Source organism: Manis pentadactyla, chromosome 3, assembly GCF_030020395.1.
Source record: "Manis pentadactyla isolate mManPen7 chromosome 3, mManPen7.hap1, whole genome shotgun sequence".
NCBI lineage: Eukaryota > Metazoa > Chordata > Mammalia > Pholidota > Manidae > Manis > Manis pentadactyla.
This window is the reverse complement of record NC_080021.1, coordinates 125,692,751-125,706,671: the sequence shown is the minus strand read 5'-3', so window position 1 is coordinate 125,706,671 and position 13,921 is coordinate 125,692,751. Positions and strand designations below refer to the sequence as shown.

Here is a 13,921-nt window from a genome sequence, read left to right as displayed (position 1 = left end):
CTATAAACTGGTGCATCAGAAGCATAGGTAATAGCCTAGGACTTGTGACTGGTGTCTAGAGTCACGGGTGGGGAGCAGTTTTGTAGGATGAGGCCCTTAACCTGGGGAATCTGGTGCTGTCTCCAGGCAGATAGTGTCAGAATTGAGTTGAGGTCTGGGACATCCTGCTGGTGCTACAGAATTGCTTGGCGTTGTGTGTGGGAAGGGCCCCCTCGCTCCCCTCCCCCACAGGAATTGGGTCTGGAACGCAGGAGTTATATTATTATGGTTGTTATACATGAAAAAGTGTGTCACACAACCCTTCATCCTTTGTATCACACCCAACCACCTCAAGCTCCTCTGAACGAGGCTCCATGACAGTCCATGGAAAGGCTTACCAGGCTTGAGATCCAAAACCGTACCAGGCTAACTGGAGTATCTGGAAGCCCAGGCCAAGGAGAACTGTATTCTTATTCCCTAATGATCTCATCAAGATGGTAAGAAAGGCTGTCTGCAAAGCAAAGAAGAACACTGAGAAACCATGTGGACACGCAGATCTGATGTGAGCTCTGAGAGAGAAGCCCATGAATGACGACCTGGACCTCTAGGGCACCCACCAGGCTCGAGACCCCAGAGACCACGCAGATCTGACAAGCTTGTAGGGAGCTTCAAAGCCTCCAGCCTCCTCTCAGAAGCCTGTTTTGGTGCTTTGCTAGCACTTCCCCAAAGGTCATTACAGCTGTTCACAATTACTGTGACTAAGAGGGGGAGGCCTCAGAAACCCAGTCACTTAACCATTAGTGAATAAATAGCCACTATTGTGAACACTGACAGACATGAGGGGACTTGCTGGAGGTAAAGTTTCACAAAGTTGAACTGATACAAATTTGATTTTAACAAATATATACTCTGCTAGGAAGAGATTCAAGCTGGCAGCATCAGAGGTGAGACAGAGAACTCCTCCCAAAACGACATACAATACGAAAATGTAGTTAATACAACTAATCCTAGAAGAGCAACAAGGAAGAAGGCTGCACCAGACTGCATACACCTGGACAACAGAGCAGACCTCATGAAACAGTAATGTACCAAAGCCTTGATCCAGTGGGACCCAAGCCCTTCCCCCACCCCAGTTCACCAGAGGAAGAGAAACAGAGAGGGGAGGAGATGGAAGCCTATGACTGCTGAACACCCAGCCCTGGATATCTGCTTGGAGCACAGACCATGGTGCTCTGGAGATTAGTGGGGTTGGAAAGCTAAGACAGGTGGAGTACTTGAGAGACTGAGATTCCAGGTGTTTGTGGAGGACAGGCATCCACATCTGGACGCTTTGGGACAAAGGAAAGGTGGGTGGTCTGAGAGGTTTCCTAGCAGTTAGAGGGCTGCTGAAGGGGCGGGGTTTGCACGGAGCTTGTTGTGTGGAAGAAGGGACAGGTGGACAAGGTTGTCTGGGCATACTCTGCCCAGTAGGTTGGGAACTTTGAGGAGCTTCAGGTGCTCCATCCCCCTATCTGGCTACTCAGCTCCAAGGCCCCACCACGACTGTGACACACAGCCTGCACCTTCCTCCTGGCCTGCTGGGACCAGCTCGCAAACCAGCAGTCACTGCGCTGGTGTCAGACCAGCCAGAGGGAGGCCCTGCCTACAACAGCTACAGACGCAAAGCTTATACCTGTGTGCTTGGCCCACTGGTTCTGGCAATGGAGACAGGCATAGCAGCCGGGAAGCAGGAAACAGCTCTTTCCTCCCCTCAATCATCAGCGCCACTCCCCTGCGACCCCAACCTCACTCCAGGGGCTGAGCAGCTCCAGAGACTAGAGCTTCTGGGCACTAGAGGATGCCACATAGAACTATGAAACATCAAAGGAACCTGGTTCAGACCACAACCTTACAAACTCAGAAAAAGGGCCAAATGAAACTGAACTCACCAATCTTCCTGATAAAAATCATAAACATGCTCATGGAGGTATAGAAAAATATTCCAGAACTCAGGAATGAATTTAGGATGGAGATTCAATCATTAAGAAATTCCATATCTGAAATGCAACATACAATGGAGGGATTTAAATGCAGATTACATGTAGTAGAAGAGATGGTAAATGGAATAGAAATTAGAGAAGAGAAATACAAAGAAGCTGAGGCACAGAGAGAAAAAAGGATCTCTAAGAATGAAAGAATATTGAGAGAACTGTGTGACCAATCCAAACGGAACAATATTTGCATTATAGGGGTACCAGAAGAATAAGAGAGAGAAAAAGGGAAACAAAGGGTCTTTGAGGAGGTAATGCTGAAAACTTCCCCAATCTGGAGAAGGAGACAGTTTCTCAGGCCATGGAGGTGCATAGATCTACCAACATAAGGGACCCAAGGAAGACAACACTAAGACATATAATAATTAAAATGGCAAGGATCAAGGATAAGGACAGACTATTAAAAGCAGCCAGAGAGAGAAAAAAGATCACCTACAAAGGAAAACCCATCAGGCTATCATCAAATTTCTCAACAGAAACCTTATAGGCCAGAAGGGAGTGGCATGGTATATTTAATGCAATGAAACAGAAGGGTCTTGAACCAAGAATACTCTACCCGGCAAGGTTATCATTAAAATTTGAAGGAGGGATTAAACAATTTCCAGATAAGCAAAAGCTGAAAGAATTTGCCTCCCACAAACCACCTCTACAGTGCACTTTGGAGGGACTGCTATAGATGGAAGTATTCCTAAGGCTAAATAGCTGTCACCAAGGGAAATAAAACCACATCAGAGTAGAACAATTAATTACTAAGCATATGTAAAATCAAATCAACTACCCCCAAAGTCAATCAAGGGATAGACAAAGAGTACAGAATATGATACCTAATATATAAGAATGGAGAAGGAAGAAAAAGGAGAAGAAAAAAAAAGAACCTTTAGGTTGTATTTGTAACAGCATACTAAGTGGGTTAAATTAGACTGTTAGATAATAAGGGAATTACCCTTGAACCTTTGGTAACCACGGATCTTAAGCCTGCAATGGCAGTAAGTATATACCTATTGGTAATCACCCTAAATGTAAATGGACTGAATGCACCAATCAAAAGACAAAGACTCACTGAATGGATAAAAAAACAAGACCCATCTATACGCTGCCTACAAGAGACTCACATTAAACCCAAAGACATACACAGACTGAAAGTGAAGGGATGGAAAAAGAAATTTCATGCAACTAACAGGGAGAAAAAAGCAGGAGTTGCAGTACTTGTATCAGACAAAATAGACTTCAAAACAAAGAGAGTTACAAGACACAATGAAGGACATTACATAATGATAAAGGGGTCAGTCCAACAAGAGGATATAACTATTATAAATATCTATGCACCCAACAGAGGAGCACCTACAAATGTGAAACAAATACTAACAGAATTAAAGGGGGAAATAGAATGCAATGCATTCATTTTAGGAGACTTCAACACACCACTCACTCCAAAGGACAGATCCACCAGACAGAAAATAAGTAAAGAGACAGGCACTGAACATATTAGAACAGATGGACCTAACAGACATCTACAGAACACTCCACTCAAAAGCAGCAGGATACACATCCTTCTCAAGTGCACATGGAACATTTTGAAGAACAGATCATATACTAGGCCACAAAAAGCACCTCAGTAAATTAAAAAAGATTGAAATTGTACCAACCAGCTTCTCAGATCACAAAGGTATCAAACTAGAAATAAATTATACAAAAAAATGAAAAAACCCACAAACACATGGAGTCTTAATAACATGCTCCTAAACAATCAATAGATCAATCACCAAATAAAAACAGAGACTAAGCAATATATGGAGACAAATGACAACAATAATTCAACACTGCAAAAATCTGAGGGACGCAGTGAAGGCCGTGCTAAGAGGGAAGTATACTGCAATACAGGCCTACCTCAGGAAAGAAGAACAATTCCAAATAAACAGTCACAATTAACAAAACTAGAAAAGGAAGAACAAATGAGGCCCAAAGTCAGTAGAAGGAGGGACATAATAAAGATTAGAGCAGAAATAAATAAAATTGAGAAGAATAAAAAAACAGAATCAATGAAAGCAGGAGCTGGTTCTTCAAGAAAATAAACAAAATAGATAAACCCCTAGCCAGATTTATCAAGAAAAAAAGAGAGTCACACATAAACAGAATCAGAAATGAGAAAGGAAAAATCACTACAGACACCATAGGAAAAAAAAACAAAAAACAAATATATACTCTGCTAAAAAACTAGTTGAGATAGAGAAGGCATAGGATAAAAGATGAGTCTGGACTGATCAACCAACCACAGTCAATATAAAGAACAAACGAAAATCATGAGCCAACTTGAAGCTTTAGCATGGTTTACATCTGCTGATACACTTCAACCAAAAAAGAAAAGCCCTTTGCCTTGATGCATTCCTATGGGCCTGGTCAACTGTCATACTGGAGGAAAATGGTTTTGTAGCCCTCTCGTTTCTCCTTGCAAGAGCAAGAGCTGCTCCAGAAGAGTGGCCCACCACACTTCAAAGCAACATGCACTGTGCATGTACCTAAACACACCTCTAAGTTAACTTTTAAGGGCAGGTGCCCTGCCTTTTGTTGTCCTGTGTTTATAACAGATGGGGAACATCTAATGTTCTTCACTCATTCCATAATTCCCATGCCCTGATTTACCTATTTCAGTCCTGGGATGTTAGTGGCTGTATGGTTACTGATTCTCATTTCTGCTTCTCACTTCTTACTTTCAGTATTAAAATAATACCGAATTAAAACTAAAATAATATTGAAACCTTTTCCTGGTTAATTTTGCTTGTATCACCTAGAGTTACATTGTGTTTGGTGGTTGTAAAAGCACATTTTTATTTACTGAATTGACATAGTAGAGGTAAGAGTATTCTAAAAAGTACTGAAAAGGTATGAAATTTCCCTTAACCCTCAACCTCAGCACTTCATTAAAAATGGAATAGTTCTGTGGCCTGTATCCATGTCACTTCACTAGGCTTGACACTGTACCACAGACACACAAGATGATACCATGGCAGGGAAGGAAGACTGACATCAGGGTGCACAGGAGCTCCATGAACATTTCTTTGTGGCTTCCTGGGAATCCACAGCTATTTCAGAATAAAAATGTTAAGAAAAAAGATAAAATGACACTCACCTGAGCCACAATAGACAGAATTCCTACCATAGCTATGAATGCTGCAATTCTAACAGATCCAAAACCTATGACCTGTGGAGATGCAAAGAAAACACTTTTGTACCATCAGTATTATAAAAAAGAAGAAATGTTAGGTTCCATTAAAGCCACAGGATGACATAGTTGAGGAACGCTCATAAAACCCTGACAATGGCAAATTAAAGCAGTGCTAAAAGTTAACCTCTTTGACCAGTAATTTGTATCTGAATCTGACTTAAGAAATTGTTGCAAGCAGACTGTGGGGAAGTTGGGGTTCCTATGGCCAGGATCATCACTGAACTTAAACCACCTGATGATGTAACTGGCCTGTTGCTGGGCTGCTGCTTCCATACCTGTAGGCAATAAGCTATTATTGTGCTATATAGAGAGCTTGGCCCAGTGCTCTGGGCAGAGGTAGAGGCGCTAGTGCTTGACCTACCACCAGAGAACAAGCCAGGTAATAAACGCTTTCACCCCAAGAACGTTTTGCCGTCGATTTCTTTGGTCACAGTGAATCCATAGCGAACTTGCCCAGGGCTGAAACCAATTGGCAAGACACAGACACAATTTAATTTAACAAATATTTCTAAGATATATTTTCTATTATGGGTCTACCTATTGTCTCATTGCCCTCCCTGTCCCCAATGCACCTACAGATGAGCACAATATTATCAAGAGAGCAGGAAGTGAGGAATTTGACTTGTGGTGCTACCCACATAGTTTGCTCACTAGTAAATTCAGTGATTCCCAGTTCTGGCTGGACATGAAGTTGTGTGGGCAACAAGAGCAGGGAGAGGAGTGCAAAGCATTGAGATGCTGGACCCACCTGAGGCCAGTTAAATCAGACTCTCTGGGCCCTGGCACAGGTATGTTTTAAGGCGCTCTATGATGATTCTGATGAGCAGCTGAAGTCATGGCAATGATTTCTAAGCCTCTTAACCTAACAGCAGTTCTGAAATGCCTAAAACTTAGTCTTAAATATCAAGTGTTTAGGAAACTAAGTTATTTTGCCTTATATTAAAATGCTATGTAATTCAGAAAAAGGACTTTTAAAATTCTTCTCATTTCATTAATAACTGTCATGAAATTAGCTCCCAAATCAGTGCTGCAGACATTACCAATATTCTACTACTCTAATCAAATGCAGTTAGAAAAACTGGAACCTGAAAATGTAGATTTAGGGAACCTTAGCCTATGTTTGTAAATATATATATATATTTTAAAGTTTCATTGAGATAGGACTTAAAAACCGCACAACTCACCCCTTATAAGTGCATAATTCCATGCTTTTAGTACATTCAGAGTTGGGCAACTCTCACCACAATCACTCACAGATCTCAGCACTCTTCAAAGAAGCATGTTCCCGCTTAGGAGTGCCACTGCTCCGGCCCACCCCTCCACCAGTCAGTAGTCCACTTGCTGACTATGGATTGTGTACCCTGAGCATTTCATATAAATTATGATCCTGGCTTCTCTTTCTTAGCAAGTTTTTAAAGTCAATCTGTGTTGTACCATATATCAGTGCTTCACTGCTTTTTCCTGCCAAATGTAGATATCACTCTGCTGCATGAATATGCTACTTGCAGATCCATTTCATCAGCTGATAGGCATTTGGGTTGTTTCTACTTTTTGGCTGTTATGAATAATAATTTGTGTAAGTGTCTGTGCAGACACGTGTGTCCATTTCCTTTGGTCATATACCTGTGGACAGGCTTGCTGGGGACTGTAGGGAAAATCGAAGTGCCCATGGCCAGGATCCTCACCTGACCCTGACCTATTGCCCACTGTGCACCTGCAATGATGTGATACTTAGCCTACTGTGTAGGCCCATGCTTGTACATGTGTTGGCAATAAGCCATTATTGCCTGTGCTGCTATAGAGGAGCTCCACCCAGTGCTGGGGCAGAGGCAGAGACTGAGATGGACTTGCTGCATGCAGACTTGTCAAGGCCAACAGGATTCTAGTACCTGACCTGCCACCACTAGAATAAAGCTTGGTATAAGTCCTATTACCCTCAATGTTCTGTTGTCATCCCTCGGTCTCACTGAATCCAGTGACTCCTCCTGACCTGGAGCTACAGGAACCCTGTAGTGAACACCGAGGAAATGCCAGTCCCTTTTCCACAGTGGCTGCAGCACTTTACACTCCGACCAGCATGTGTGAGGGCTACCAGTTCTCCAAATACCCGCCTGTCTGTGAGCACAGCCATCTTGGCAGGTGTGAAGTGGTTGCTCATTGTTTTCATTTGTATTTTCTTGATGGCTAATGACATTAAATACTTTTTCATATCTCTGTATATCTTCCTTGGAGAAATATCTATTAAAAATCCTTTGCCTATCTTCTCAGTTGGGTTATTTCTTTATGTTGTTGAGTTACAAGAGTTCTACATATATACTAGGAACAAGTTTCTTATCAGATATATGACTTACAAGTATCAAATGCAATTTTAACTACAATAGGTGGTGTGTGTGTGTGTGTTAAACCTCTCTTAAAACACAATACAAAGTTAATGATTCTGATTTTTTAGTAGTTGGTGGTGACATAAGCATGTGTATAGGGTAAAAAGGGTAGAAAGAAAAAACTCAGTTGTTTATCACCCATGTGAAGGGTTGATACGATTTTTCACTATCTTGTGTGTTCCCATTTTTCCTACATTAAATGCATTTAATATGATACATCATTTAATTATAAATGCATATATAATTTTCTATATTAAACACACTATTTTACCATTTTTCCCACTAAATCTCCAGTATCTACCCACCAAAAATGAGCAAAACAGAAATAGAACTGCTGGAAAAAATGTCTTACTGAATGCTACCCCATAAAATTTTAGTTTCATAGTCTCAGGAAAACTATGAGAATGATGGATTTAACAAGTTTCATTTTTTAAAAAATCTCCAAAAATAGAGGAATTTATTTGAGGAGGAGGCCTGCTCTGCTAAGGTAGAGTAAACTATTAGAAGGACTCCCAGTGAAATCAGGAGATCAAGATAAGATATGATGGGAGACAGCTTGGGTCTCAACAAACCCAAAGGCCTGAAATAACTACTGGAAAAGAGAACTTCATGCCAACTGCCTTTTGTGGGGGGACAAAGTAAAGTATAAATTTTAAATAGAAAATAATCAGAGGAGAGAAAAGATTATTGTGATTATGGCTTACAAGCCATGCTGAAGTGCACAGCAGTCTGAGCTGGGGCCCACTGGAGAGGGCTCAGCAAGCGGGCTGTGAGCAGACCCAGGCAGGTCAAAGCACTTCCAAAGTAAATGTAACCTCTATGAAACCTTATGGCATTATTGAAGACTTAAAAATACTATGAAAAATTGTGTCTGCTAATTCTTCTCTATAATTCTCAAGGAAATTTTTTCCACAGTAAACATTTTAGTGTATTTCATTATCATGGCATTAAAGGTCTCTGACTAATTACACATCAGTACATACATTTATAACTAAAAGTTCACATTTCCCCTCTACAAGGTTGCCCCCCAAATTTCTTTAGACAGATCTCAATCCTTGATTTTCCTCATGTACAAAAGATCTAGGTTCTCACTACCCACCTGCCTGAGATAGAGAAAAAAGCTTGAATACTGTCCAGCTTCGGGAAGGTATGAAAGAAACACGGTGATGCAGATGAGTAGGACAGTGGAATCTTTTCCAACTTTCTTCAGTGACTAGGAATAAGCAGAAAGAAAAGCACGTAGAAAGCAAAGAGACACCAATGTCATGGATATTCTGGAATACTGGCTTTATTGTTTTGACCAATTAAAGTGGTAACAGAAGTGAAATGCATTATGAAATGATGTGAATGCACTAACATTAAAGAACCATCTCTCTATGGAACTTATAAGTCCTAATTTCAAAGTATGTATTTCAAATATTACAGCTTTAAAAAACAAACAAAAAAATTGCTCTTCTTTGTTAATAATACTGTCATGTTCTAAAACAGGCCCTGAACATCCTATGAACAGATCCTGAAGAAATATAGCTCCAGAACCTTTTAAGAAAATCTCTTTCATTAGTAATATAACTCCCTTAAAGTCATAAACAGTACAGGGTTTTCATTACATACAAATTCACTCTATTCTTTAAAGTGTTAATATTCAATCTGCCTGTAAAACTGGTAGACAAAAAAAGTATGCTCAAGCCATGGGGTCAGTAACAAGATTCTCTGACCAGTGACAATCTTTTGAATGTTACCTTGTCCCAAAATCCTTCTTCTATTCCTTTTACACAGGATTGTTGATGAGACCAATGGTGAACTGTTGTTACCTAAGAAGTCGACAGTGCTGTAGTGCATTCTAAGTCGACATAACTGTGACCTTTAGAAAACCAACAGCAAAGCAGCTAGTTCTTCTTAGTTCTATGGAGACCCGCTACAACTAGACCCTAGACTAGTTCATTCACATACACTTGCTGTAACCCTCCCAACAGCTGTGGAAAGTAAGTTGGAGCAGCCCCACTTCACCGCTTCCACGTGTGACCTGACCACCACATGTGACCTGACCACCACATGACCAGATGTGGGAGGATGCACCAGCTGCTGGGTCTAGGCCGGGGGCCCTTCTCCAAACACCTCTTTTTTGATGTTTGATATCACAGCACAAACAGGTCACACCCCAAGGGCACTTTTTAGAAAAGAATTTCTGATGAATTAGTTTTCTTCTAATTATTTTTCCTAAAAGGCAAACTTGGGGGATAAAAAGCAAAAAATAATCTATTAGTTTTTTTTTTCTACACACGTTTTTTTTCCCTGCAAGAAAATTTCAAATCAGATAATGTGAGAGAAGGGGAGAGTAAGATTCTTCTCAGTACCTTTTTTGTTGCTAATGGATACTCCCATTGTTCCCGACCCCTTACACCCCCAAAATTATAGAAAACAATCCATTCAACCTGCAAATATGCAAGTTCAAAGCCTCTGGTTAAACATTTGTTACTATTTAGAAAATAACTATTTCAGTCAGACCAAATGCATTTATCCTTTATGAATTTAAGTGAATGAAAACAGCAACAATTTTCATTTATTTTGTCTAAAAAAGAAAGAAAACAACTGTGCTAGAAGGAATAAAGCCTTCCCAAACCCTCACCAGAGACTACCAGGGCATTTCCTCTCTTCCCTTATGATAAGCACATGCTTGACTCAGAAGCATTAATTCCCTATGTTCCTTGGTACACAGACCACCTCAGTCCCTTACTTGCAATTAAAGTTTTTCTATTTTTACTAAAGAAAGAAATGGATCGACAACTGTTGGGATGTTTGCAGCTGCAGAAATGTTTTTTTATCTGCACAGCTTAGAAAGATACTTAGGAAAGCAAATGTTCTCATGTTTTTATTTACCGCAAAAGGGTCTGCTTGTTTCCAGGAAATCTTAGCTCCCCAGGAAAGTGGTCTCATTTTCTCTGGCAAAGATTCTGGAACAGCCAATAAGATGAAGCAGATGTCCAAAAGAGCCACCACTGTGGCCAACAGTACGACGAGGCTGTCTCCATAACTGGCTGAGAGGTATGCTCCAATGGCCGGGCTGCTGACTAGGCTGGCTGCAAAGGTGGCTGAGACCTGGAGAAAAGCACACACTCACCCAAGGGCCACCAGCTGAGGTGCACACCTACGTTCCCATACTCACCCAGTGCCACAGGTACACACCTATGGCTATCCTCCTTTGGCTTTAAACAAGAAAAAATAACTGTATTGTATACAAGTTTAAAAATGAAAAAGAACTGATTTTATTTTAAGGATGTGTTTACAAGCTTAACAATAGGAGATATCCTAGGAAGCTACAAGAGTGAAAAATAATCATCTTATTGATATAGGGCGGGGACCTGAGACAAGCACCATAATTAATTTTCCAAACAAGCTGAGATATAAATAGTATAGTAAAAACAGGAGGGAATCCATCTTAAGGCTAAAATTCTATTTTAAAAGCCAGGAAGTTAGGAGATAAGATTCCTAACATATTCTTTAGCAAATAGACAATAATTCAGCCCAGGGGCAGGGCAAGAGGTCTTGATTGACATGTTCCCAGAGGGAAGTCACTGTCCTGGGGAGTGACCCTGGGAAATGACCCTGACAGAACTCTAACTGCAGATCAAGAAATTTCTTGTGTTAAATTTAGTCTGCAGCATTAGCTGGAGGACTGATAATAGAGGAGAGGAGGCATAGTGTCTCTCACCGGAGATAAGCATCTTGAGACCACCTGTCAATTCTATATTCCCTAGCCCTTTGCCACATTACTGAAAAATTCTTAACAGCCTATAAAACCCCAGACCCTAAACCTTTCAACATGCCTCCTCTCTGAGGAGGCCCATACTTTCCTTTCTTTAAGTGTGTTAACTTTAAATAAAGCTTTCTCACTTCTCAACTCAACTACATTTTCTCTCTCTGCACCTTTCCAGTGGTAAGCGTCTTTGTTTCTTTGCTATTTCATTCTATTTCTAAGTCTCCACTTTATTTCTGATAAGTATGCAGGGGGTGGGGGGGTGCTGCTGAGAGTTCAGATTTGGGCCTACAAGTCCCCGTCACCTAAATGACCCTGACGGAACTCTAGCTGCAGTAGCCTGCCTGAAAATCTCCCTTCTTGGGGATGTTTTCAGAATATGATCTCACTCCATCCCGTGCTCTGTGGCTCCCCCAAATCCTAGAGTCACAGGGGCTAGCTCCCAAACCATGCAGATCTAAGCGGACACTAGAAGCCTTCAGGAGCTGGTGAGGGTGACTGCCCTATGCCAAGAAGTTCAGCAAGCTCCTGCTCTGTCCCTCCGCACTTTCCTGCTCTCAGCTGCCTGCAAGGCCACTGCCATTCATTACTACTCTTGTTCTAATGAATTCCTTCCTTACCTGCACTCTTTCGACTTGCTCGAGGATTCTTTCTCCTTCAGAGTCAAGAACCCTCCCAGTCCAGGTTGAAGTTTCACCTGGTGTGCAGGGAGAGACCTCCCGGACGCAGATGCCCAGCAATGTTATTAGAAATGAAAGTTGTAAAAACCTTCCCCACAATAAAACATACACACTTTAGCTGTCTTTAATTAGGGAATGGGGATATGGGAGAAAGGTATGAAAACATTTCTGCAGGGCTGATGATAAAATCTACAAATGAGTCAGCAATTGAGCTTGATTTTGTATTCTAATAACTTGTGCTATTTCATCATTTTATTATTTGGTGACCATTTCATAGCACTTGGGGGTCGGGGTGGGGAAATGCCTGATATTCTTAAGAGAAAAAGCTGTTAACAACAACAAAAAAAACAAAGAGACTTGTTGAGGGAGAGGCTGGAACTTTTTAACCAGAGATCCCCGAGCTATGGATTTCTGTCACACTGTAACCCTCAACCTCCACCAGAGACCACAAAGCCAGTTGATCACCCTTGAGACCGGAGTCCATGTGGACCTCACACTGCCTTCCTGTAAAATAAATGTGTCTTTAATTTTGGAATGCAATCTGAATGTTCAGAAGCTTAAACGACCAGTGTCCAAATTATACTGGATGGACTGCCAACATATTTATAAGTAGGCTATTTTAAACTGCTTACAACTGGTCATCTACATTGATAATGGATTTTAATCAAAATCACAGAAACCATCATCTATAATTAGAATTATGATTCTTGGTTAGCCAATGACATTCTTCCTTCATCTGTCACCCCCCAAATGAACTTAAAATACAATATATCTGAAATTACACTTAAAAAACAATAAAAACCAAAAACCAAATAAAAAATATCCAGGGAAAAAAAGGAGTGTAGAGAATTCACACTTGGGGAACAGGAATTGCTTGGTTCAATATTTATTAAGTATACCTATTATGTAACAGTAAGTACATAATGTAAGTACTTGAGTAAAATGACAGAGTTCCTGCCCTTCAAGTATTTCCACATTATCTAAGATGACGGCAATCACCTAACTACCGTACAGCAGTAGGCAAACAATTAGTGGGGCAGTGCTGCAGGGTCCTCAGGCACTAACAATCTCAAATCTGCACAGAATGGGTCAACTCTCCATTTACTCATAAGTGTTCCATTATCTAATCCTCAGCATATTTCATATGTAAATTGAGAAGGTACTCTATTAATGTAAAAGAAACAGCCACATATAAGTTAAATAAACCATCTTCAGTCACACAGATGAGCAAAAACTAGACGCCCCTTTCCAAACTCTCAAATTAAATGTGCCATCAGACTCTAAGCTGCTAAATTTCAGCTGAAACTTTATAATTCCACAGGAGTCCAATGTTAAGATTTTGAAGATAATGAAGTATAAAGAAAACAATCATTTATTTCATTATTTCTTCAAAAAGACACTTCTATCATAATTGTCTAGCTAACTGAATATTTTCTAAGATAAGGATTGTTCAGTAACTCAAGATTTGGTCACGAGGAACAATGGAATTAAATTATCTGTGACAACACTTTAATGTATAATACACTTGACACATGAGTTTTAAATAGAAAATGGCTGCCTTCTACTCAGCTCCCCCTCTTGTGGAAAGGACAGAGTAGCTACTTGAGATGTAAAGGAGAAGTGAAAGCTCACGAGACTAATGTTCATTAATAAATGAGGCAGACCAAGCCATGTTAAGCTTTAAACTCATCTTTCCCATCCACGTAATACATCTTTCAACACTAAGTGAGGAAGAAGTGCTCTATTTTCTGGTGTTTCCATAATTTAAATATTTGTTATTGGTTATAGGAGTGTATATACATGTCAAAATCCTTCAAGCAGTATACTAAGGTTTGTGCATTTTATTGTATGTACCTCAATATAAAAAATAAATG

General features: G+C 40.5%; 1 protein-coding gene across 3 annotated transcripts in view; it reads right to left on the bottom strand.

Moving 5' to 3' along the window:
- The window catches only part of MFSD14B (major facilitator superfamily domain containing 14B), a 105,479-nt gene that overhangs the window by 8,040 nt on the left and 83,518 nt on the right, over positions 1 to 13,921 (bottom strand). For 2 of the 3 annotated variants that reach the window (XM_036928920.2, XM_036928919.2), the window contains exons 6-9: positions 10,491 to 10,709; positions 8,713 to 8,826; positions 5,137 to 5,208; positions 378 to 490 (exon numbers count right to left, since the gene is read on the bottom strand). In XM_036928920.2, coding sequence (XP_036784815.2) covers positions 378 to 490; positions 5,137 to 5,208; positions 8,713 to 8,826; positions 10,491 to 10,709 — 518 coding nt within the window. The remainder of the gene's footprint in view (positions 1 to 377; positions 491 to 5,136; positions 5,209 to 8,712; positions 8,827 to 10,490; positions 10,710 to 13,921) is intronic. The other variant, XM_036928921.2, reaches the window with a different exon arrangement.